The sequence below is a fragment of the Psammomys obesus genome, unplaced genomic scaffold (genome assembly GCF_907164565.1).
Source record: "Psammomys obesus unplaced genomic scaffold, mPsaObe1.curated_primary_1811, whole genome shotgun sequence".
NCBI lineage: Eukaryota > Metazoa > Chordata > Mammalia > Rodentia > Muridae > Psammomys > Psammomys obesus.
The window spans coordinates 1,045,380-1,071,943 of record NW_026596125.1 but is presented as its reverse complement, the minus strand read 5'-3'; the positions used below and the strand labels follow the sequence as shown (position 1 = coordinate 1,071,943).

The following is a 26,564-nucleotide window of genomic DNA, read 5'->3' as shown; positions in this document are numbered from 1 at the left end:
AAAACAACCTGCGTCTCCGTGCTGATGAGTGGACAAGGAACATGTGGTGCCTGCACACAATGGAATACTATTCACTCATTAAAGGAATGGCTCATTAAAAGTCCTGCCATTGGTAACAGAGTTGGCAGAGTTGGAAAGTCGCTATACCGGGTGAAATAAGTCAGGCACAAAAAGACAAATCCGACATTCTCCCACTGAGAGTAAAATCTATCATGGTGGCTCTCATAAAACTGAAACATTGATCATAAGGATGGCAGCTACCTGAGCCAGCAAGGAATGGTGAAGGAGGCTAGGCAAGGGGTCCAGTGTGAGTGTGAAGTCCTGGTATGCTATTTCACAGATGGCTATCGATAACAATGTGCAATGCATTCCAGTAACTGAAGAGAGATGCTGAAAATCCCATTTGAAGAGACAGATGTGTTTACCCTGCTTTAAACATTATGCAATGGATTGTGTACTGAAATACCACCGATTAACATATGGAAGCTGTATATTTTTTATGTTTTCACATATCAGTTAAAGTGACTTATATTTAAAAAATAGGAAAAGGAGATGGCCCAGTGGGTACAAGTGCTTGCTATAAAAGCAAGAGGACCTGAGTTCAAATCCCAAATATTCACCTAAAAGCTGGGCATGGTTATGTGTGCCTGGCCATTTGGCCTAACTGAAACAATGAGTGTCAGAATCAGTGAGAGACCCTGCCTTAAAAACTAGATGCCTTAAAAACTTAAAAACCTCTGGCATCTGTATGTATACACAGACATGTACACCCTAACAGGTATGAAACACACACACACACACACACACACACACACACACACACACACACAAATTCATTCCAATAAAGGCAACAATAAAATAAGATGATTATATGTTTAAAAGGAAGAAAGAAAGAGGAGGAGAGGACCAGGGAGGGGCTCTCAGGTAAAGCTACAGAAGCCTGGGGTCTGCACAGCCACTCTTTGTTCCCAGAGAAATGAGCTCTAACACTGCTTGTGTCTTGATGTCCTGATTGGAACCATCATCATTTGCTCTCATGTTTCTGTTTACTCTTACCCTGATGATAGTGGCAAAACTGCTGTAGAGAGAGCATTGACTTTAGTGCTGGTGTTCCACGTGGCACTAAGAATAGAGAAACACAACTTGGGCTCCAGGTATTTTAAACTGTGGAGAGACCTGGAGCATCATCCAATCGAGGCTTCCAGGATAAGTAGAGGCAGAGAAGCAAAAGACTATCCATGACCATGGGCCACATGCCAGTCCTGTCCAGGGAAGAATGCACACACGGGCAAAGGGAGTGCTTGAGACATTATGTGAACACACTAAAGGCTCCTGTCCCAGCCAGCTTCATCTGGTCCTTTTGAGGAATTGCCTCCATCAGATTTGCCTATGAGCAAGTCTTTGTGTGTCATTTTCTTGATTAATGACTGATGTGGGAGGGATCAGGCTACAGGAGTAGGTGGGGCTACCCCTGGGTAGTTGGTCCTGGATTGTATAAGAAAGCAAGCTAAGTGAGCCATGGGGAGTGAGCCAGGGGGCAGCCTTCCTTCACGGCTTCTGCTTTGGTTCCTGCCTTGAGTTCCTTCCCTGACTTCCCTCAATGACTGACTGTGATTGGGGCCTGTAAACCAAAGAAATACTTCCTTTTCCACGTTGCTTTGGTCAGTGTATTCAAGGAGGCACAGTAGAGAAACTGCCTACGTGACTGTTCCATGGTATGCTTAGGGAAAGGGTTTTGTGCGTAAGAGAAAGAAAATATACAGTGGCATCTGGAAGAGTCTAGAGCAGAAAGAAAGGAAAGCAGACTGGACAAGGCCAGGGCTATCTTCAAGAGAACAGCTGGAGAAGAGAGAATAGTATACAAAGAGAGAGGGGAAGGGGGAGAATAGTGAGAATAGAATTAGGGGGTAATAAACAGAGCGGGATCTGAGGTGAGAAGGGCCAGGATAGGGGCTGAAACAGATAAGAGGCACTTGTGAATGGGGGCTGTGGGAGCCTGGAGGCCAGCATGGGCTTTGATATATGGGTCAATGAAGAGCCATTGCTCCTTCTGCCAGAAGTCAGGGAATGACCCCCTTTGGCAAATGGGAACCAGTTTCACAAGTTCTTGAGGAATCCTGGCTCTTATCTAACCACTAGAAATCCTCCAGCTTGAGCTGGGCCCAGACTTTGGACTAATTCAGTGGGCCTGCCCTTTGGGACAGGAATGGAGGAGCTTTGGCCCTGACAGTCATGGAGTTTATCAAAGCAAAAAAGGACAAGTATAATATTCCAGAAACGCCCCTTGACAAAAGTATCAGCCTAGCTAAAGTACCCCACGCCTCTGCTCCTGTGGGATTTCTTTTCCTGCTTTGAGATCTAAGTTTCCTGAGAATGAGCTCAAAAGTGACCGACGCCAACATGGCTGCACTTACCGTCCAAGGCCAAGCAAATGCACCAGAAGTCCCGCAGAAAAGCAGCCAGCGCTGGTGCCTGTGGGCAGCCAGCTCAGGGGTCTACAGACAGCACACGTGCCTGTGGGCCAGCTAGAGCGGGCCAGCTGGATTCATGCTTTTCACCCTATGACCCTCTCCTGTTACAGAGAGCCCTGCTGACGAAGAGGATCAGTGGTCAGATGACTTTGTGAGTATCTGCTTCTGGGATCAGGAGGGTGCCAGCCTCAGTGGGGGGGGGGGGTATATGGAGGGGACCTTTTAAATGGCTTGTTCCTGAATCCCATGCTGATGGCTAGCTGAGCAACACAGGGAGAGAGGTGCAGAAGGGCTGAAAAGCCCCCTCCAGGCAGGTGGCCGTGACCTCGCTGACAACTGACATGACCATAAGCTCACCATCACCCAGGCTGAACACGTTATATGTATAATGCCATTTTATGATAGCACAGCCCTGGGAGGTAGGTATTCTAACCCCATTCTCAGAGTTCACAGACACATAGAACCAGAAGTAATGCATTTAAATAGAGCGCACTCAGGCCCTGAGCTCCCCACTGCTCCCTGACCTCCAACCCAGCCAGGAGACCCACCAAAACAATATCCAAGGGGTTAATGCCGGTACACCCATGTAATTCCAGCACCCGGTAGGCTGAGGCAGGAAGACTGAGAGTTCAAGGCCAATCTGGGTCACTTAGAGGGTTTGATCCTGACCTGGGCTATTTAGCAAAACCCTAATTTTTGTTTTTTAAGGGAGTTAATAATAGGCACAGGTGTTTCTTGAATCAGAATGGAGTATTTGATTAACTTGCAGTTTCCAAACTCAACACAGGCCTTCAGGCTGTAGGCTAGCAAGGTACCTGCTATGGACACCAGCCTTGTTCCCCAGGTGAGAGTGAAAAAGAGGGGCCTAGCCATAGTGATACTGGCAATTGAGACAGCAGAATGAAGGGTTAATCTTCTCTAAGTTAGTCCTGTAGCCCGCAGGGCCCTCTGCAGCACCCCTGTTGGGAGCTGGGTCTTGCCAAGACGAGGCATCCTAAGGTTTTCAACATGCTTGAGTTCTTCCGCTCTGATCTGACCACATATAAAGAAACAGGGGTCGTGAAGACAGAACCGGCATTCCCACTGTCCCTCAGTGGGACGCAGACTTCTCGGCCAATGCCCAGAATAGAATCTGTTTTTTACCACCTGGAGTGGATGTGGTCTTTGAAAACAACAGTTCCACCTGATTCAACCGCAGAAAAAAAATGAAAAGAAAAATAAGGGGAAGAGCGATCTCACTGCGGGTCACTTGGGCATGAAGTTCCTTCCCAGAACCCAGCATAGCAGAAACCAAGGTGTCTCGGCTCGGCTGCGCCCCCTGCTGGCATCAGCGCAATACCACAACTGCGGCAAAGGGAGCCGGGAAGATAGCTTGCAGGCTGAACTAAGAACTTGAAAGAGAACAAGGATGGGTATATGGGAGGGTTTTGAGGGAGGAAGGGGAGGAGAAAATGATGTAATTATATTATAATCTCAAGAAATAAAAGAAGTAATTTTTAAAAAGAGGCCACAGAGCGAGGACTACAAAGTAAAAATTAGCCAGACGAGTAGGGACTGACCTACCCGGAAGTTAAACAGCCAAGATTAACAAGGATTGGGTACATGCCCCTTGCCATTATTTTACTTCAGTGGGTCACCACTGCAGATAGTCTGAAATGCAGACTTGTTCCTAAAGTCTTTAGACTAGACTGAGGAACCCCCATCAGAACATCACAAGGGAAAGGAGACAAGTGTCCCGTCTCTGCCCTAGAAAGTCCTGTGTGATCACGGCATGAGCTGTGTGGAGAAGGTAGATGCCTCCGCTTTCTGGCCTCCGCTGCAGGAAGCGCTCCTGCCTCCTAAGGCGTCCATCAGACAGCACCAGCAGGGAAAACTGAGAACAGTGCTTACTTTTGCAGGACAGTGACTATGAAAATCCAGATGAGCATTCGGACTCTGAGATGTACGTCATGCCCGCGGAGGAGACGGGCGACGATTCTTATGAGCCACCTCCCGCTGAGCAGCAGACAAGGGTGGTCCATCCAGCCCTGCCCTTCTCCAGGGGCGAGTATGTAGGTGAGGCCGCTAGGGACGCTGGGATCACAGGGAAGGAAGCCGGTCAAATCTAGCTGCTGCCGGAGGGTCCCCTGACTGTTTGCACTCTCCCTCAGAAGCAGCAGTCCAGGAGCTGGCAGGTGTGGGGGCGGGGCACAATGGTATGGCCTTTTCATTTTATGGGGAGTGTTTTTTTCCTTCCCGGAGTGGGAGCATGGAACAGGTTCTTTTAACCAATAAGGAAGTCCACCCTAAGGGTTGCCCCCACCAGCCCTTGAGGCACCATAGAAAGTCAACCCAGACTAGTATTGTTTCTCCTGGGAATTCCTTCATCCAAGTCTCTGAAGCTTCTGAGAAGCCCGCACAGAACAACAAGGATCTGAGGTCCACAACCCCCGCCCCCTTTGCTCTAGTGCCAGACAGCTTTGTACACAGGCCATCTGGACTGTGGCTGTCTGCCAGGGGATGGGGGAGCCCGTGGCCCCCAGGCCTGTAATTGACCCTCTTAGGTCAATTGACACAGCACAAGTTTGGCTTTGAGGTATGCCTCTGCCGTCCATCAAGAAGCCTGGTGTGGTACAATCCTAGCTTGGGTGTCGGGGATGAAGCAGGAGGATCCTACGTTCCCAGGCTGGACCAACTAGCAAGATCCTGTCTCAAAATAAAAAGCTCAAAACCAAAACATGACAAGCAAACAAACAAAAACCAGGTTCAGGCTGTAGCTCAGCGTTTGGGTTCCCACCTAGCTCGTGTCGTCATAGCGGGTGACTGGGTTTCCTGAAGACGGGGATGGTGAGCATATTCTTAACCAGGGCAGCGTTCGCACGTGTGCAGCAAGACATCCCCACTGTTGTCAGCAGCCTCCGCACAGGGTGCCGGCTGCTGCTGGCTCCGTGTTCCACAGCTACTCTGTTGGGCCCTTACTCAGGCTCAGCCCTGAGCATTTAGCTGCGATCAAGGCAACATACTCTTGCTATATTCTATAGGTTACAGGGCAGTACTTTATAGCCATGGCTCCTTAACCCTGTTAGTCTGGTGGAAGAGGGATGCAGCCTCACTGCACGGAGGAAGGAGGGACTGCAGGCAGAGCTCTAACTGGGCCGCTAGGTATGTAGGTGGTAGAGCTCGGGCGAGCTGGGCCTCTCAGCTTCCATGTGGGCATGCCTCAAGCCCCGCCCCATGCGCTTCCCCACTGAATGTGATAAATGACTTTGTTCACTCCTTGGCAACATCCTGCGAGGGAGGAGGCTGTATTAGGTGCACACTGCGAACCAGAAACCACAATTCAGTTCTGCAAAGCCTGCCTTTCATGGTTTGCTACTTCTCGCGGTTTTAAACATTGCATGAAGAGTTCTATATAAACTCCAAGCACTACAAATAAAACTGGCAACGATAGGCTCAGCCAAGAAGATGCTCTGATGTGTGAGCACAGAAAGTGTGATGTGATGTCTGAGGAAGAAGCAAGTGTCCAGAGCAAGAATGAGCACCAAGAAAAGCCGTAGCATCAGGGTATGGCAAGCAAAGTAATGTCACAGGAGGAAGCAGGATGCCCAGCAGCCTGCTGCAAGCCGCTGTGCTGTGCTGCCTAGGATAGGGAATGCCAGGGCATCCTATGCTAGGAACTTCCAAAATTTCGTCAGTCCAATAGTACTCAGCCCACAGCGGCACTGGGCAGTCTGAGTATCTGAAGGCCTCACAGAACATGGTGCTATCAGACCCATTTGTTAGGCAGCCAAGCTGTACTGGTGCTTTCACTGTGGTTTTCTTTATCCCTACAATAGCCCTAAGGTGCACAGCATGACCTGCTTTAAAATGAGAAAAGAAGTGTGGGAAAAACTGTAACTGATGCAAACAGATGAGGTTAGCTCATGCTAGAGCAGAAGGAATCCAGATCCATCCGGCTTCAGAGCCTGGGCTCTTTCTCAGATACTTGCTAAGGGGACATTCCTGGACAAAGCTGGGTGGACTGGCTTCTCCAGGAGTTGAGGGAAAGAACTCCTTGGCACAACCTGAGGATCCTGGGAGACTTTCTAAGCCCATCGCAACAGACTGTGTCCAGAAGTCCAGAATTAGGTCTGGAGTGGGGCCACTTTAGAAGCCCCTGAGACATCTCCACTGTGTAAATACAGCTGAGAACAACCCTCCCCACTCCAGCACGCTGCTCCTGCCCACTGTGCTCAGCAGAGTGTTGGGCTCTCAGCTCTGCCAAGCCTGTAGGCTCTTCTCACTTTCGGGAATGTGGTCTTGGGTCCCTACTGGTTAACCCATAGGTAAGCAGACAACTGACACTTTCCACCTACCTGTTCATTTGGCTCCATTAAGGATCACACCTGATTACATAGATGCTTTTGGCTGGATGTTTTCTAGATCCCCATGATATCCACACAATGAATGACCCAGAGCTCCTTGTGTCTTGTCTTATGTTTGTTCAAGATAATCGATCCAGCCAGCGGCACTCCCCGCCCTTCAGCAAGACACTTCCCAGTAAGCCCAGCTGGCCATCAGCAAAAGCAAGACTGGCCTCCACCCTGCCAGCCCCCACATCTCTACAAAAGCCTAAAGTCCCCCCCAAGCCCAAAGACCTCCTGGACGATGAGGTAAAGTAAGCCTGTCCAAAGATCACCTGAGGTTGGGGGGGGGCAGGGAACTAGGCCTGGAGTGGCCTTCCTTCCTCAAAGCCTCACTGTCCTCCTGTCCTCCAAGTCCCTCAAGGTGAGATGAAGGGGAACTTGCTCTCTCTAAAAGTGGAAAATGTGACCCGCATTAATCATCTCGGTTCTCCACAGAAGTGCGGTGTATGCAATGGATTTGTGCCTCTCCTATGGCACCTGCTATGCCTCTCAAAGACCTTTATGGCTCTTGCTTCCCAATCTTGTCCTCACCCCCACCCCTGGGAATTCAGAGACTCACCTCATCAACCTCCCATCTGTCAGTGCCTGCCTCTTGGGGGGTCTTTTTCCCCTCGGGGTTGTTGTTTTTTGAAAGTACCCCATTAAGATGGTCCCTGCAGGAGGGCACTGAAGACAGCTCCAAGCGGGCAGCAGACAGAACCTAGCGAAGCTGCTCTGAGAAGTTGCTTGGTTTAGGATGTCTGCAGGTGAGGGAACACTTCTCGAAATGACCTTCATTTGTGTTTTTATAGAATTTCCAGTCAGGAGACGGAAAAGAGAACCTTTTAGAGCACAGTAGAGACAGCTTCTGGTCTAAATTTCTTCTGATTCCAGTCCTGTGATTTATGGGCAGGGTGGCCAACTCTCTGAGTCTGTTTTCTTTCTTATTATTTTAATATTTATTTAACATATAGATATACAGAAATAGATGATAGATAAGCATAGTTCTTACACACACACACACACACACACATACACCTGGTTTCTATCATACTTAGACTTTTTGCAAAGCCAGTTTTCTTGTTTCTCTTAAACATTGAACATGGCAGTAGGCCACACTGAAAGAGAGCTGCTGAGCCTCATGGTAGCTCGGCTCAGGCAGTTGTGAATGAATCCTGGTCCTTTGTTTTAATTTACCACAGGCTCGCTTCTCCTAACATATATACACTTCCTCATCCTGAAAGGCTCCTCATTTCTGTCACCTCTCCACACTTCCTGCCTGATTCCTGCTTTAGGGGACAGTGAAAAGCAGATAGCAGCAGACTTGGGGAAGGGGTGGTTTCTCAGTCCTCAGGCTGTCTGTCTGTCAGAGAAGTGGCTACTACTTCCTAGTAGTAGACTAGGAAAGACAAAGGAGCCAGAAAGACTGTCTTAGCCTTGAGCAAATTCACATGCCATTGTGAATTTTAGACATAGTAGCAAAGGGACACCATGGGCTGTGCCAGGATCTCTGTTTCTGTGATGAGTTCTCAGAGAACTCAGGAAGGCAGAGTTCTGCAGGCAGCATCACTGCAGAGGTGGCTCAAGGAAGCCTGCACCAGAGGGAAAGAAGTATAGGGGAGGCTGTGTTCTGGAAGGAGCAGGTGGAAAGTCAAGATTTGAAAAAAGGTACAGACTGGGCGAGGTGGCACACAGCTTTAGTACCAGCATTAGGGAGGCAGAGGCAGACAGAACTCTGTGTGTTCAAGGCCAGCCTGATCTACAAAAGGCAGTTCCAGAACAGCTAGGGCTACACAGAGAAACCCTTTCTTGAAAAACCAAACCAAACAAAAACAAAACAGAACAAAAAAAAAGTTACAAAGGAAAAACAAAACAAGGGGCTGGCTGATGACTTGGCTAGTAAAGTATTTGCCTTGCACGGAGAAAGGCCTAAGTTCAGTTCCCACAGAACCCGTATTAAAAAGCCATGGGTAGTGAGGCTTGCCTGTAATCCCAGCACTGATGGAAATAGGCTAGTGAATTAGTCCCAGGCCAAGGAGAGGCTCACAAAGTGAACAGCACCTAAAGAGTGACGCCTGTGCTTCTCTGTGCACACGTGTGTTTCCTGCACTCACACAGGACCAAGGACCTGGCTGAGTTGGTTTGGATATTTTCTAGCATGCACACAGCATTAGATTCTGTTTCCAGTACCACAAAATCAAGAGTGGTGACAGAGACCAGCAGGCCTAGCACTCAGGACTCAGGGCTCAGGGCCATCCTTTCCTGCAGAGTGAGTTCAAGGCCAAGCTAGGCTACATGGTACCCTGCGTCAAGAGGAAAAAAAAGAATCTGCAAAACCAGCACATACACACACACACACACACACACACACACACACACACACACACACACAGACATTCACACACACATACACACATACATTCACACGTATATACACACACATACACACACCTTTTTCTTTTTCTAGTACTTAGGAGCTTATGTATCCCCAAAACGTTTTTGTTTTATTTGTTGTTGTTGTTTTTTTCTTGTTTTATTTTGTTGAGACAAGTTCTTTCTATGTAGCTATCCTAGAACTTGCTACGTAGAGCAGGCTGTCCTCAGACTTGCCTCTGCCTCCTGAGTGCTGGGATCAAAGGTGTGAGTCACTACACCTTGCTCTTTTATTTTTTTTCAGTACAGAGTCTTCATAAACTGCCCAACTAGCCTTGAACTTGCTGTGTAGCACAGGCTGATGAAATTATGATCCTCCTGCCTCAGCCTCCCAAGTAGCTGAGATTGCAGACACGCCTACTTATACCTTTGACTCATATCTTACAATCACTGAAGTTTCTCTACTATGTGGAGGTCATGGTACTAGAGTAACCTATTTATATTTAAAAGATCAGTTGCTAGCTAGGGGTGATGGCACATGCCTGTAATCACAGCTCTCAAAGAGGTCGAGGCAGGGGGGTCTGAGGTTCAAGGTCATCCTCAAATATATAGCAAGTTTGAGGTCAGCCTATGATAAGAGAGACCCAGTTTTTTGTGTTTTTTAAGATTGACACTACAGCTATGGTTTTGTGGATTGTTTACAGGATAATGGAGTTTATGCGAGAACATCACAGTAGTGCCTGTGGGCTCTTTAAGGTGCAGGTTGTGCTGGGTCTTCACCATGGACTTGTTTTGGCAGATACTAATTTTAAACCATTGATTTGCAGTACTGAAAATGTACATTATACGTCTTCCATCCTTGAACAAACAGAATGTGATGGGATTGAATTGAGACTTTTCTGTCATTGCTCTTTTGGAATAAAAATGTCTTGGTTCCAGAATAGCATTTCTCTAAATAGATTGGATTCTACATAGTGTAGATAGGATGACTCCTGTTGAAGGTGAAGAAGAGATGAGAAACAGCAACTAACTGGAAAGAGGGAAAAACTTGAAAAGAGCAGCAGAAAGGTGGCAGGGTGGCAGGAGACAGACAGGTGGCTGCAGAGGGCTTAAAGTGACTGGGTTCAAATCCTGTATCTACTGCCCTGTGCAAGCCATGTATATTTTCTGACAGGACTGTTAAAATGACTGAGATGATGTTTTTCTGTTTGTTTGTTTTTCTTCTCCTGGTCCATTTCTTGTCATTCTACCAGGACAGATTAGAAAACTCATTTTGAAGATCTGGGTAGCTTGTTTGTGTTTTATTGGTATAAGATTCCTCCCTGTCTACATTTGTGGTCAACTGGTTGTTACCAAAGGCCAAGAAAATTTAATAAAGAAGAGGCTGATTTTTTTTAAGTGGCAATGCCAAAAAAAACTGTATATCCACATGCAAAAGGATAGAATTGGGCCCTAACTCATACCACGTACAATACTAACCAGAAGTGGATCATAGATCTAAATGTAAGTTATGAAACTATTGGGCTCTTAAAGGAAAAAAGCATAAGTATAAATCTTTATGGCCTTGAGTTAGGCAATTTTTTTAATGACACCAAAAACATGAACAGCAAACAAACAAACAAAAACAAAAACACAAAGTAGAGCTAAAATTTAGATCTTTGTGCCTGAAGAGGTGTAGCCAAAAAAAAAAAAAAAAAAAGCATGAGCAAGGCCTGTTACGCATGCCTGTAATCCCAACTGGGACACAGAGGCAAGAGAACTTCAGTTCAATGCTAGACTATGTCACAGAGTGAGACTCAAAATTGGAGAAAAAAAAATGCGAGTCATGGATCTTACACAGGACTGAATGTCGAGAACATTCAAGAAACCAATATACCATAACGATAAAAAGATAAACAACTCAATTAAAGTGGAAAAGAACATTAATATCAATAATATGTATGTATACAGTAAACACCTGAAGAGATGCTCAGAAGCATTGGCTATTAAAGGAAGATGGATCCAAACTGCTACACGGGCCTAACATCATATTGGGTATTTTAGAAGCCTAGAGACTAAGATACTCAAGCAGTGCTCTGAATGAGACTGGCTCCCCCTTAGTCTCAGGCATTTGAACACTTGGTTCCTAGCTGGTGGTGTGGTTTGGGGAGGTTTAGGAGGTGTGGCTTTGCTGGAAGAAGTGTGTCACATCCGGCTAAGGCTCTGTTTCACGCTTGTGATTAGAGATGTGAGCTTCCAGCTTTCTGCTCCCGCCAGCAATGCCTTCTGCTTGCTATTGTGTCTCCCGCCATCATGGAAACTTACCCCTGGAACCCTAAGCCCAAATAAACCCTTCCTTCGGTAAGTTACATCAGCTTCTGATGTTTCATCACAAAAAATACAACCGATGTTGTCCGCTTTACTTAAGGAACTTCAGCAGCCATGAACTTAGCATTCATGGACCGAAATCTGGTAGACAAGCCCCTGTAGATACAGTAGGTAACTAAATGCCAAAAGGCACCCCATTGTAAACGTCACCTAGTGCGGGTTCATCGTGTACGAATCATAGCCCGTTAAACCATTTTACCAAAACAAAATCTTTCTCCCACAGCTGACTATGAATGTTCAGCAAGCATTCTCTTCATTCATTCCTACATTTCTGTTAGGCTGACTACGTGGTCCCTGTGGAGGACAATGATGAAAACTATATCCATCCCAGAGAAAGCAGCCCGCTGCGTGGTGAGAAAGGTGAGCGTTTGGAGTTGGGAGCGCTTGAAAGCTTCCAACCGTTAGCCTATGGGAGGTTGTCCAGCAATAAGCTTTGGGGAGCTCAGAATTGAAAGGGCGCCTCTCCTCTGTAGCTGCACCCCCCCCCCCCCCCGGCTAGGGGGACATCTGCTTCAGAGCTTTTCTCCTCCGGCTGCCTTCATGGTTTTATACCCAGGTTATAAAAGCACTGGAGCTGTTATCCTCAGCCGCCTTTACTCAGAATGGTTCTCAGAAGAACTAACACTCGCAGGACTGCAAGCCACAGGGTTGAATTACAAACAGTGCACCGTGAGCACTGGAGGAACGATAAAATGATAGCCCATGTACTCTACAGCCTGGCTCTTCAGTTCCACAGTGTCTCAGCCTCTGGGACACCTTGTCTTTAAACCCTGCCGGGGGATGAGAAATGCTATCTCAACACATTGTCTCAGATCAGACATATAGCAGCACCCTCCCGAAATAATGACTTTAGAAAATACAGTCGCGGGCAAATGGTGCCTCTTCAGGTGATGCTTCTCTAACAGACTGGAACAGAGAGAATTGTTCTCAACCACCCTGTGTTTTATGACAGCTCTCTCCTATACTTCACAAGCATGAGTAGCAGCTTTAAGACCAAGCCACCCAGTGCACAAAACAATATTTACACATTCCCTCTCTCTTCTCCTCAAACCACCTCAAAATCCAAGAGAACTTGTGTTTGACGGGGAAGGAGTGGTTAGTTTGGCATCACCATGTTTAGGTTTAATAAGCTCTTGATTAAAATGAAACAAAGCTTTTGAGGTTTTTACCTGCTTTTGTCTCCCAAGCCTCCAGGTAGGTGATATTCTGATCCAGGAAGTGCTTTAACAGATCATCTTTATCTCATTCCTTTAGTCACTAATACATCCATCCCAGAGCTTCCACTGAGAAGATTTCTTTGGATGGTTTATGGGATTAAGGAGGGTCATGGAATTTTTGCAGATTCTCTGGTTTGACTGTCTTTCTCTCTATGAGGACTTTCCTCCAGTGGAATGTGCCTGTAATCACTCCATGTATGTTTCAGCTCCCACAGTGAATAGATCGACCAAGCCAAACAGCTCCTCGAAGCCAGTATCGCCTCCAGGGAATGTCACAGGTAAAGCTCATGTGTGGTTTGGTTTTGAATCTGTTCCAAAAGAGATGTACAACTAAGATCATACATGATATCCCCAAGTTTCCTGATAACCGGGAACAAAGTCTTAGTTTTTTTGTCCATGCCCACAAGCTTCCTGGCAGTGGCCTGACCTCTACCCACTGGCCTGCAAAATCATCTCCCTCAATATGATAGGCAAAAATATCCCCACGTGGTACCAAGTATCTCTGAGTTGGGATCAACTTGCAGCCAATGAGAACCACCAGTTTAAATAAACCTGACAGCACAGTTAATAGGGACTTGCCTCCCAGTAAGAATTTAAAGAGGGGAAAGTTCTTGTCTGATCTGTAGCTTTGGTCAGGAAAGGGTACATAAAACCTGTATTACTGAGCTTTCTCTAAGTTGGTATTGTTAGGATTTAGCTGTGGAGTGCCTTGGTGGGTCCTGGCCAAGATTATGCTGCAAAGATCAGACCATGCAACAGATCTCACAGGAAAGATTTATTGGGGGCAGGGTGCAAAAAGCCATCTCAGATCAGGGCCATGAGAAAGAGACAGAGAGTCAGAAAGCAATGGGGGGCAGGGAGAGAGAGAGAGAGAGAGAGAGAGAGAGAGAGAGAGAGAGAACAAGAGACAGACAGAGAGACCAGGAGACAGAGAGGGCTGTGATGGGGGGACCTTTTAAAGGGTTGGCAGTTAGTGATGATGTGGCTGCTGGTGCTGAGTCTCTAAGGGCAGGCTGCGGGAGCGCCTGATTTTTAATAGGCATCATTTTAAAATTTAAAACCTTCCAGTGGTTGTGCACACCTTTGATCCTAGCATTCAGAAGGCAGAGGCAGGTGAATCTCTGTGAGCTCAAGGCCAGCCTGGTCTACAGAACAAGTTCCAGAATAGCTAGGGCTATACAGAAAAACCCTGTCTTGAAAAACCAGTATAAACAAACAAACAAATAAACAAACTCTTGAAAGTTACAAATCCCTACAAATGTGAAAACTGAATTTCACACTGTCGCATGCTAAATTGTTGCAGAATTGCTGGGTGGTGCCTTTTGTGTGCATGCCTGATGCTACATACTCTAATAATAGCAGAAATGTAGCAGTCTCCAAGCATGCTTGCAAAGACTGGAGCTCTGGAGTTTAAAGTACTGAGATTGGGGGTGGAGGGGTAGAAAAAACAGAGTGAATATTTAATGTGGAGCTGAAGTAGATTGATGTGCAAAATACACACAGGAGCAGGTCATACACAGGAGCAGGACACACTGACGCCCTGTAAATGAATCCCTAGCTGAAAAAGTAGCAGTTGCCACCCAAACCTGCTCCTATAAAACAAATAATTCTAAATTTCGAGCTCAGGACAGATAGCAACTGAAGCTGTTTTTGCTTGTTTGTTTGTTTGTTTTGTTTACGTTCTACTTTTATGCTTTTGGTACATCACCCATCACGCTTCTCCCTTAGAGTGTCCCAACCAAGACATGGGCTCTTTCAGAAAGGGGAAAGGTGGCTGCCGGGGATGCCACTGCTGAGGTGTCCTACTGGTGTGCTTCTCGGTCTGGCTGCAGAAGGGAGAGCAGAAGGGCCCAGGTGGCAAATAGAGGAGCATGTCTCCATTCTCCCTTAACAGTCACAGAAGCACCCTCCTTCCTCTCCAGAAGAGAGGCGATGGTGACCCAACCTGCACAGTAAACCCCCGAAGAACAATATGGAATCTTGGCTGAAGAGAAAGTGCCTACATGGGTTCACTGCTCAGGTGGCCCTGCCGCTTGCCCTCTCTGAGCCTCCATCTGTTCCACCTGGCATTAGTGAGGTACAGATGGCACATTTGCAACCCCTAGCACCCTGCCAGCACCCAGAGACACTGGGGTGTTTATCACAAGATACTAATGATAATCCTTTTTACTAATCCTTTATGACTTATAATTTGATTATTATAAAACTCACCCATGTTAGCATAAAGTCAAGGATTTTTATGAACTCTGCTGTTTATAGTAACACATTATGTAACCACCGACACAGCTCACTTTTAGAACATTTCCATGCCCATCCCCCAAGATCCCTTATGTCCATTTTTATATAGTCAGTGCTATTTCCACTCCTGGCTCCAGGCAACCACTTGTCTTCCTTCGTTGCTGTATACCGGCTTTTGCTGACATTTTTGTATAGACAGGATCACTCACTATGTGACCCTGCACATCTGCTTCTGCACATCTGGCTCTTTCATCTTACTATAAAAATTTTAAGCCAGGTGCTGTCCATGCCTGTAACCCCAGCACTTTGGGAGGCAGAGGCAGGCGAATCTCTGTGAGTTTGAGGCCAGCCTAGTCTACAAAGTGAGTTCAAGACAGCCAAGGCTACACAGAGAAACCCTGTAACAAAAAACAAACAAACAAACAAACAACAACAAAAAACAAAACAAAATTTAGTCATCAGGAATGTTTGCTCCTTTTCTAGAACTATTGGTTCTGGCTATGTCTGGCTGATTCATTAAAATGTCAGATTTATTCTATTATCTGACAAAAACTGAACTTGATGAGTGTCCTCACTTCACAGAGCACCTGAGATGCTGTTTGTAAGAAGTCATTCAGCTAGTGTGATGACAGAGAAGTAACCAGAATGTTGTCTTCCTAATGCCAGACAGCGGTGGATTTCTTTTTTTTTTTTTTTTTTTTTTTTTTTGTCTTAATGTATTTGTCAGGGCATGGGACATGCTCTTGCCATGGCGCACATGTGGAGGTCAGAGGACAGCTTTGTAAAGTTGGTTCCCTCCTTTCACCGTGTGAATTCTGGGGGTTGAACTTGGGTCCTCAGGCTTGGTAGCAAGCACTTTTTATCTGCTGAGCCACTTCATTGGCTCAAGAATGTGGGTTTTGCACTGGCACCATGGGCCAGTACCTGAGAGCAGAGCTGGGAGGGCCATGCACCAGAAATGGGTTGAGCCCATATGTGTCTAAACACCTTTGCTGAGAACACCTGTACATTGTACTCAGTGCAAGCAGGAGCTCCTGGCTCCCTCTCAAAGGAACTTTTGTGTGTCCCACTGGGCTCCAAGACCTTTCCAGGGCCCCTGGACTTGCCCATGAGTCTAAGGAGAGGGTCTTCCAGCGGCATTAGAATGGCATTCTAGCCTATAGCCTGTGTCAGAGTCCATATGTTGACATTTTTTTCTTTGTTCGTGTATGTGTGTGTGTGTTTTCACAGATGAATGGGTACATGTACACATGCAGGCCTGAGATTGATTTTGAGATTCATCATCCTCCATCACTCTTATTTATCAAGGCAGGATCCCTCAGTCAAACTCAGAGCTTATCAACATGGTTAGTCTTGCTCCTAGATTTCTCTGAGTTTCCCCTCTCTACTTTCTAAGACCGTCATTATAAAGCAGGCCGCCACACCCATCTGGCCTTTACATGAGTTCTGAGGGTCTGAACGCTGGTCTTCAACTATCCCCCGGCCCCTCTGTAGGCATTTCAGATTTCTCACACCTGTGCCCATTCATTTGCCCCCCTCAGCTTCAGTGTCACTACATACATGCATGCACTTCACTAAAAGGAACCCAAAACACGTGTATCCCAGAAGGGGCGGCCTCACTAAGCCAACCATCCCTGAAAGCAGGACAGAGTGACTGACTCGTTTATATGCTGTGCAGGTCGGAACAGTGGGGTCTGGGACTCCAAATCATCTTTTCCCGCTGCACCATCCCCACTGCCACGAGCCGGGTGAGTACTGACTGAGGAGAGTGGTTCTATGAGATGTGGGGGTTGGGGGGTGGGGGTGGGAGAACCGAGCTGCTCTGCAGATTCCTGTTAGTTCTCCTTCCCCAAGGCAGCCTAAATGTTGGACCAGAGGAGCTGCCGCTAAAGTTAGAAATGAGGAGTCTTGCCTCCCATAGAGTCAGTTTTAGATAAATTCTGAGTTCATTCCCTCACTTGCTGCCATTTGCAAGGCACCCCGACTTTTAGCACCTGATAGCTCTGAGATCTCCAAGTAGGATCAACCTTTACTTTTCTTCTCCCTGGTTTCGTTCACAAGTACTGTGTGGCCTCTATAAAAGTGAACCAGGCATCATAACAGGCAATAGGGTATTTTGCAGGATGAAGCTTATGGGATTTAAAGTGGCTTTGGAAGCTGCTGGGTATTAGGGCATGTTAAGAGACATCATATTAGTTGCTTTTCTATTGTTATGATAAGACACTATGACCAAACCAACATATAAAAGAAAGTATTTATTTGGACTTAGTTTCAGATGGCTAGGGATCATGATGCCAGAGCGAAGGAATGGTGGAAAGCTTATAGATCTTGATACACAACCATGAGGCAAAGAGGGAAGAGAGACTGAAAATGGCACAAGCCTTTTTAGACCTCAGATCCTGCCCCCAGTGACACACCTTCTCTAACAAGGCCATATCTCCTAATCCTTCCCAAACAGTTCTACCTATTGAGAACTAAGTATTTAGATATGTAAATCTACCAGGGACATTCTTCTGCAAACCATACAGTTATGTTGGTTCAGTAGTTTGTTACAAAAGTACACTTAATGAGCTGGAAAATTGGCTCAGTGGTTAAGAGCAGGCAATGCTCTTCCAGAGGACCTGAGTTTGATTTTCAGAGCCCATACCAGGGGGCTTAGAAACACCTGCAACTACAGCTCCAGGGGATCCGACAAATCTGACCTGCACAGGTACATATTCAACATACACACACATGCACAATATTAGTAAAATAATCTTTTTTTGAAAACCACACTTAAATATGTATAAATCTGGCCTGCATGGTTACAATCTTAATTCTAGTGGAATTTCCAGTGGAAACCAAAAAAGCCTTAATTTCAGGGATTCTCTCTTAGCTTCACATTGAGCAATTACTTAGTCTTTCTGAGCTTGTTTCCTGATCTATAAAATAATAGAAAATAATAATAGATAATAATAGAAAAAAATTGAGATAGTGTCTCACTATGTAATCCTGACTAGCCTGGAACTCCCAATGTAGGTCAGGCTGCCTGCCCTCTGCCTCCCACATGCTGGAATTAAAAGCTTGTACAACCGCACAGAGTTTCTTGTGGGTTTTACTGTAAAATACACTTTGAAAAGTTATTTAATTGGTTTAAGTAATCTGTGAGGAGCTTAGCCTAGTTTCAGATATACCTCTTATAGACATTTGATTATTATTAGTACTCTTCCCTTATACTTCATCCCTCAGGAAAAAAATGAGAGAGTTCACTAGGGAGGAAGAGAGAAGAGATTGGGCAGCTGAATACAGCAAAGGGGAAAGAATTCAGAATAAACTCCAACAAGAAGCATAAAGCCTTAGCAACACTAAAGTCCAGGATCTATTAAAGCCAAGATAAATGGAAATATTGGCTTGGTGCACACATTCAGGACTGTAAATCATAATGGCTTTGAACTAGTTGGGCCTAGAAAACAGTCATCTTGAAGCAGAAGTTGATGTGGGAAGGTAATGGCAGCAAGCTCACCTGCTTGACAATCTTTTTTTCTCCCCTTGCGCCCCAGGCAGTGTCCATAGGGTACCAGAGGTGTGGGAGGATCTCTGCATTTACCTCGCTCCTCATTTCACACTGAGGAAGCTAAAGTGCACAATTGTCTCACAGCCAAGAGAAGGGGCCCAAGGTCACCAAGCAGCTAGCAGCAGACCTGAGACAAGAGCTGCTTCTGATGACTCTGGGATACTAGGCCCTTGTTTGTTAACACTAATGTGATGGTTTGAATAAGCAAGGTCCCCATAGGCTCAGATATTTGGGTGCTTAGGGATTGGCACTACCTGGAAGGATTAGGAGGCGTGGCCTTGTTGGAAAAAGCATGTCACTGAGCGTGAGCTTTGAAGACTCAAAGGCTAATACCATACCCAGAGTCATTCTCCCTCTCTTTCTGTTACTGTCTCTCTGTGTGTCTCTGTCTCTCTGTCTCTATCAGTTGCTGTTCCAGCACCTACCTGCATGCCACCATGCTCCCACCATAATGATAATGGTGGACTCAACCTGTGAAACTATAAGCAAGGCCCAATCAAATGCTTTCTTTTATAAGAATTGTCTTGGCCACGACATCTCTTCACAACAACAGAACACCAGCTAAGACAAGTAACCCTTTTTCATCTGTTGGAAGGATCTCACAATTAAATCCTCCATCCATCCCTATCAGTCCTTCAGGAGCAGTCTTCCTACCCAGTGTCCTCACTTTTATGGTTTATGTCTAAGAAGGTGTTAGTTCCGTCTCATCTCGCACGTGTTTTAACAAGGCTAATCTTTTATTCCCCAGGAAGAAAACAGCTACACCACTGAAGACAGTAAGTTGATCTTGCACTTGAAAGTGCTTCACATTTCCTGCATTATCTATTGTTATCTACTTACTTAAGGTCAACCCAGAGGGACTTCTAACGTTCAGGGGGCTGGGAAGGAGCTACTCCCGATGAGCTGGTCCTCCCCGATTGTGTGCATTGGATAACAGAGGGCGTACAGGCATCCAGGCCTCTGTCATTGCAGAAAGCCTCTGTCCACTTCCTGCCTTGCTGATCCCAGAGCAACTGGCAGACCAGCATGTATCAGATAAATAGCCACAGACTAAGCTCAGCTTCTGGCCAGAAAGGGGTGACCCTGGGCCAGCTCCAGATGCAAGGCAGCCCAGCTGGGCCTGGCCTTACTGTAGAACCTGACAGTGCCTATCAGAAGGTGGGGACCTGGCCAGATGCCGGATGCCCACTGCACTACTGGCTGGTAGCTGCTGAGGGTCACAGTGTCCATCAACACTGTTAGTGATGTCCCCACAAGGAAATGGATTGCTCCTCCCCATCAGACAAATTCATCCAGTTTCCAATGAATGAAAAGGTTGGGCTGGAACCCTGCCACAACTCTCTGCCAGCACAGTTATTGTAATATTGCTCAGACTTAGCTCCATGTTCTGCTTGGCTGACTGTCCTTGCCTTTTATTTTTTTCTTAACATAGACTCCAGCTGCCCCTCCACAGAACGCATCAAGTGTTTGTGAAGGTAAATATATTTGTTCTGAAGCGTGTACACTAAAAGTAATTTTTCAATTAATGATTTGCATATAGACCCTTCATTCTGAATGCTTTTCATTATTTATGAGCCAATTGTTAATATAAAGCCAATTCATCTAAATGATGAATCTTTTGCCTGTGGTCATGAGCAGCAAAGTTGGCTCAGGAGCCTGAGCTTAGCAGGCAGGGGCTGTGGAGGAGGCTACAGCCTGCTTGCCACTTACCTAATACAAGTGGTCACAGCCAGCTAGAAAGCAATGTGCTGGTACTAAGTATGACCTTAGAGCCATCTACCAGTCCCAGAATTAACAGCTTAGACAAGGTAATGGATTTTTAAAACTCTGTTTACTTAAATAAGTTCTGTTGCTAAGGCTTCAAAGTTCAAATGCCCATTGTCTTAGTACATCTTTAAATGCTTCTCTGTTTTTGCTTCACCATAACTCAAGAAAAACATTCTTTTTAATGACCTCCATTTTTTAAAAAATTGTATTTGAAAAGCATGAATGGGGACAGGAAAGAGATAGCAAGATTCATTCATGATGTCAACACTTGGAACATAAAGACATTGAAGCCTTGCACTCACCCACTTTCACACATGAGGCCACCCTCTGCTTCATTTCAGGGCGTGTCCTTTCACCATGACCTAAGTCAGTGTCTGCACAGAACATGTGGCGTCCCTGCTCATGGGACACTGGCTATTTCTTTTCTTTTTCTGAGCAAACATTGCAGCTCTCATCTCTGCTTTCATTTCACCATCAAGGTTTCCCCCCAATTCTACTTTCCACTTCTTTCCTTTCCCCAGGCTGTTTCTGCCCCACCTCCTCCTCTGCTGTCCTGTGGGTCTCTGCCTCCCCTTTGAAGTTTTTCTGTTCCTGGACATCCCATGCATACCTTGCTTGTCTTTCCAGTCTCTCCACCCTGATAAGCAGCAGCAAAGAGTACTAGTGACCTGGGGCCTCTGTGAAAACTTTAAGGCTTCAGAAATTTCGGAAACCAACTTGTACTGGGCTATTGGCATGCCTCCTGCTGCTTGGAAGTCTTTCTCAGGGGGTCCCCGCAGAGGGGCAAATTGCTTCCTTTGGACTCATTCCAAGAGCGTAGGCAGGAGCCACCTAAACACAGAGGGAGAAAGCAGCATCCTCTGCCCTGGGGAAGAGACCTCAGGGTTGTGAAAGATGAATGAGAAGGACCCACACAGAAACTAAAAACCTGAGACTATACAGAGCTTTATTTGGGTTGGGGGTCGGACAACTCTATAAGAAATCATTGCCCATGGTGTGCTTACAAGCTGGGGTGCAGGTTGAAAAGTTTCCTTGTTCAGCTGGCACGTGGCCATTGCTGGAATGACCAGTGAGTGCATAGTCAGTTAAAGAATCCGAGATGACTGATAGACTGACAGGCTCATGGCTGAAGACCCTAGGGCAGGAAGTCAGGAATCCAGAGAAACAACCTACTTGAGCTCTTGTATGTGAGTGGATGCAAGAAAAGAAACTTTTGGCATGACTGTCCATGATGTGCCTAATGTTTTCTATTGTAGATATGAAAGAGAACAGACAGGCATCTGGAAATGTCTAGAGCAGAGAGGGAGAAAAGTAGACTCAGCATGGACAGGGCTAGGGAAGCAGGAGAGAATAGTGAAGATTACGAGAGATAGAGAATAGAGCGTAGCTAGGGAGGGTAAGAGAATAAAATAGTGGGAATAGCCAGGTTATAAAAAAGGATGAGTAGCTGAGGGGAGGGAAGCCCATGAGCTGGAGGGAGCTTAGGGTAGAGGAGGAGGTCAGAAAGGCTAGGATGTCAGCATGGACTTTGAAATGTGTAACAGGTACCTGTGATACGGAGGGAACCCAGAGGCCAGTGTGGACTTTAATATCTTGATAGGCCCCACATGACTCCTTTTGGCAGATAGGAACCAGTTTCACAAGTCTCTGAGGAATGCTGGCTTTTATCTAACAGCCAGAAATCTTACAGTCCAACTTGAGCTCTTTTCTGGATATTTGGATAGCCCAAGAGACCTAACAGATCTGGTAATGAAATTACTATAATTATGGGAACCGCCACAGCTCAACCAAAATGGAGGAGGTTTTACAAGTCGGCAAGGCCCTGGCTAACAGAGCATAGAGACGACGTAGGGTGGGCACAGCTTAAGGCTGCTGGAAGCTGATGCGGCTCCATTGTGCTCCTTTGGGAATTTCTGAGTTATAAAGAAATAAGCACAAAACTAGCTTGACAACTCAAAGTAATCTCCACACGTTTAGAATACCTTTAGCATTCAAGGCTTTCTGAATATCAGTGCATGTAGGCTCACCACTTAGAACATTTGAGTTTGAGTTTTCACTGCTTCTCTTCCTTTGAAGTTCCTGTAACCTTTTGCCTTTCTGGATGTCTCACTTTAAAGTTTCCTATGGGAGTCAATAGTCCTTTCCTTTCCTTTTCTTTTCTTTTCTTTTCTTTTCTTTTCTTTCTTTCTTTCTTTCTTTCTTTCTTTCTTTCTTTCTTTCTTTCTTTCTTTCTCTCTTTCTTTCTCTTGAGACAGGGTCATTCTTTATAGCCCTGGCTGTCCTGAAACTCACTCTGTAGACCAGGTTGGCCTCAAACTCAGAGATCTACCTGCCTCTGCATCCCAAGTGCTGGTATTAAAGACATGGGCCACCACTACCCAGCTTCAACAGACATTTCCTAAGGTTCATGTTTATGCCTGCTTCCTGCCCTCCCTCCAGAACATGCTGAGATCCAAGTGACATTCACATTCACTGGTAACCTAGACTTTGATTCAACAGGTGTATATCATTCATGAATCCCAAGATATTTTTCTTAACCTCTCATCGGCAGTAAGTTACTTACGCCGCATCCCATAACTAATCAAGACACGGGAAGGTATGGTAACACCTGAAGGGAGCCTACACGGAAAACAGAGAACGAGTCACACAGAGGCTACGAAGCCTGCTCATCTCCTGGTACCCCTCTGTGCTCAGACACTTAAAAGTCCAGTACCCATGGGTTCTGTCTCCATGTACACTGCTGAAGGGGGAGCTATCAGCATATCCTGTAATGCTATGGTGAGGAAGTCTTGGTCCTGAGAGCACCTGCCTACCAAGAGAGTAACAAGCATACAGAACAAGACCTTCTTAGAAGACATCTGGCCAAAGAGGCTGTATTTGGGGTCGGGACAAACGTTTTACTTCAGTACTAATGGGAGGCCTCTCCTGTCCCAGAAAAACCTGTTCCTGCTGAACGCCACCGAGGGTCAAGTCACAGACAAGACACTGTACAGTCGCCAGGGTTTCCTCCCACCCAGAAGTAAGAACCCTTCCATTTATGCGCATTTATTGTTTTAAAAATATTTTCATTTTGATTTTGTAGTTACGTCTGTATGTGAGGATATGTTGTGTGTGTGTATAAAGAATATTGGAGCCCCCGGAGTTACAAGTTTGTGAGCTATCCAGTGTGGGCACTGGGAACTGAACTCAGGGCTTCCGGAAGAGCAGAAAACACCTACCTTTCCTACCCTTTTTATTTATGTATTTAGTTAAAGTCAGGGTCTCACTCTGCAGCCCCAACTTTTCTGGAAATCCTTATGTATGTAGCCAGGCTGCCCTTTAATTCAAGTCTCTCCTGCATCATTATCCAGGGTGCAGAGATAATAGATCATAAGATAGCTTTTTTCTTATCAGCAGAATCCTTCCCTTTAAAAATGAGTTTCTTCTTGTTTCTATGGAAATTCGTTGTCATGCAACGTCGCTCAGGGATCCAGTGTTTCATTGCTTCTTAATTAACTCTGGAAAGCTGTTAAGTAACCTAAGAGACTGTAGAATTTCAGAGACTCAGTCTTCAGGTTACTGGTCTTACCTAGCATACAGTACTGCAGTCAAGGCTCATCCTTTTTCAAAGCTAAAGGGAGAAATCTTGGTTTTCCAAAGGTTCTGTTGCCCCTCCCGTCTTTAGATCTCATTATCCTTTGGTGTGGAGTCTCCAGATTTTGTGTTGTGTACTGTAATTGTGTATTATTTAACCCACATTTCTTCCTTTCAGACCTATCCATCAAAAGCCTGTACCTCTGCCAAGTAAGTACAATGGGATCATGATGGCCCACCATGGGTGAGGGCTAGGGCCAGGCATGAGAGCTAACAGCACCATCACATCCACTGGGCCAGTGGCATCTCTTCTTTGCCTTCTTGTCTATAAAATAGGGCCAAAGATGTTTATTTCATTGAGTTATTTTGAAAGGTAAATATTTTCCATCTTTAGTATTGATTGAATAGTTATCAGTTGGCATTATTAAAAAATACAATGAAGCTATTTTCAAAATCAGATTAAATACCAGAAACAGTGCTTGGCATCTAGAAGGTTCTCAATAAATGGTAGGTATTTAAATTTGAAATACGTTTTAATGAACCTCACACATATCTATAAAATGTACCTTAAAATGAGAGTGTGGTATGTATCTGGGTAATTTTACCAACATAAATATCACTTTAAAAACACACTTCCTCCAACAGGGCTACCCCTACCCCAGCGAGGCCGCCCCTCTATCTACCTCTCCCTGTGAGTCTATGGGGGCCATTATCCTTCAAACCACCACACTCGGTCATAGCATTTTATCCCAGGAAGAGAAAAGTAGATAACACAGCAGGGAAATTTTTCCTTCTATTAAACTGTTCATTACTTATTAAAAAAAAAAAAAAAGAAAAAATAAGCACATGGGAGAGAGGGACAAGGCATGAACGGATTTTGATTAGCAGAAGGAATGGTTGAAAATAAAATAACTGAGGTCGGGCAAATTTAATAAAAAAGCTTAAAATTTGAAAGTGCTAAGATATTAGATATCCAAAAGGGAACTGGTTAAATAGTGTAAGGCTGGGTATGCAGGGCTTCTCATGACTGTCTTTGTGTTTACCCTGATGAGACAGGAAGCAAAGCAAAAAGAAGAGTCTTGGCTATGTCATTCACTATATATTACTGTTATGTAAACTGCTGTTATATACATTATGTCACAAATATATTATTTCTGTTTGTAACTATGATTTTTGTTCGTTTTATTATTCTCTTATATATTTATATTTTTAGTGAATTTAAGCTTTATGGGTTGTAAGCACTCATAATCTCACAATTTGTCAAATTATGCAAGTTTTCAGTGATAGGATTAACGTCAGAGGCCCATGCATATAGATAAGTGCCCTACCACTGAGCTATACACTGAGCATGGTATCTTATTAATCGTTCAGTTAAAATACTTCCCACTAATAAATACATATGTATTTGATTTTTATATATTAACATCTATACATATGAATCCAATCTGGAGAGATGGATCGGTGCAGTTCCCAGCACCCACAAAGGCCTGTAACTCCAACTCCACGAACCTATCTTTTCCTGGCATCTTTGTGCATCTGCACTCACATACATGAACACACATATACAATTAGAAATACAATCTTTAATATATACATGCATGACTCAGACAAGTCAGGCTCATAGAATGTAACCACTCCCATCCTTCATTTTCTTTCAACTCAAATCAGGGAGCGAAAAACAAAAAGGGAAAATTTTACACATAATTTGGAACATATTCTAAAATAATCAAGGTTAACCATTCAAATAAACAAAAAAATACATTTGCATTTTACTACTTAAATTTTTTTTTTTTTAGTTTTGAATTACACTTTTGGTCCACTTCAAATAAAATGAAACTCATACTAAGTCGTCTTTCTGTTAATTCTAACATAGAGTGAAAATGATTTGTCTGTAGAAATGTATTTTTCTGCTTTAAAAGCTTTGTTTTATCTTTTGCTTTCCCACTTGAGTCATTCTTTCATGTTACTGGCCATCCCTATACCATGTGCCAGCCACTGTCTTGGGCTGAGGAGAGACCTGGATGAATCAATGGCCTTGTCCTGAAGTTAGGTTATTGCTGAAGGGGACAGGAATCAGCACAATAAACATGGAGATAAACAGTCTCAGGTTAGGCAACCCTAAAGTGCCATGAAGAGCAAGGTGACGGGGGAGGGGGTGCTAGAGACTGACGGGGATTGTGAGTCTGGGAATGTTTCCTCTGAGATGGGGTACTCCAGCTCCTACCCCCCTCCCCAAAATAGGCAAAGACAAAACGTTAAAAACAGAGATGTCCCAGCACATATTCATGATTCTAAAAGTGTTAGTCTTGACGCTCCCCTGTCTGCCCAATCCTCACAAATCAGCCGGCACCACACAGGTAGGTGCCCTAGGGAAGTCTGACCACCCCCTCGGCTTTGCTATTCCATCTGAAAGTGCTGGTTCCACCTGTCCTGAAGCCTCCTCAGTGAAACTGCCTTCTGGTTCATCATTCTTGAGAGCACTCAGGACTCTCAGTGCCACATGGGCAGCGATGCTAATGTCACGACTGCGCAGCCCTTTAAAGTTCAAGTTCCAAGAAGGCAGAGCAGTTGGCTGGTGTGTGTGTGTGTGTGTGTGTGTGTGTGTGTGTGTGTGTGTGTGTAAACTGGCACTGGATTACAT

At 45.3% G+C, this 26,564-nt stretch overlaps 1 protein-coding gene across 1 annotated transcript in view; it reads left to right on the top strand.

Annotated features, from left to right (window-relative positions):
* The window catches only part of Blnk (B cell linker), a 64,619-nt gene that overhangs the window by 27,727 nt on the left and 10,328 nt on the right, over positions 1–26,564 (top strand). The window contains exons 4-13 of the mRNA XM_055591603.1: positions 2,582–2,622; positions 4,370–4,526; positions 6,939–7,102; positions 11,854–11,935; positions 12,999–13,070; positions 16,709–16,778; positions 19,332–19,359; positions 20,016–20,058; positions 23,285–23,369; positions 24,102–24,133. Of these exons, the coding sequence (XP_055447578.1) occupies positions 2,582–2,622; positions 4,370–4,526; positions 6,939–7,102; positions 11,854–11,935; positions 12,999–13,070; positions 16,709–16,778; positions 19,332–19,359; positions 20,016–20,058; positions 23,285–23,369; positions 24,102–24,133 (774 nt within the window). The remainder of the gene's footprint in view (positions 1–2,581; positions 2,623–4,369; positions 4,527–6,938; positions 7,103–11,853; positions 11,936–12,998; positions 13,071–16,708; positions 16,779–19,331; positions 19,360–20,015; positions 20,059–23,284; positions 23,370–24,101; positions 24,134–26,564) is intronic.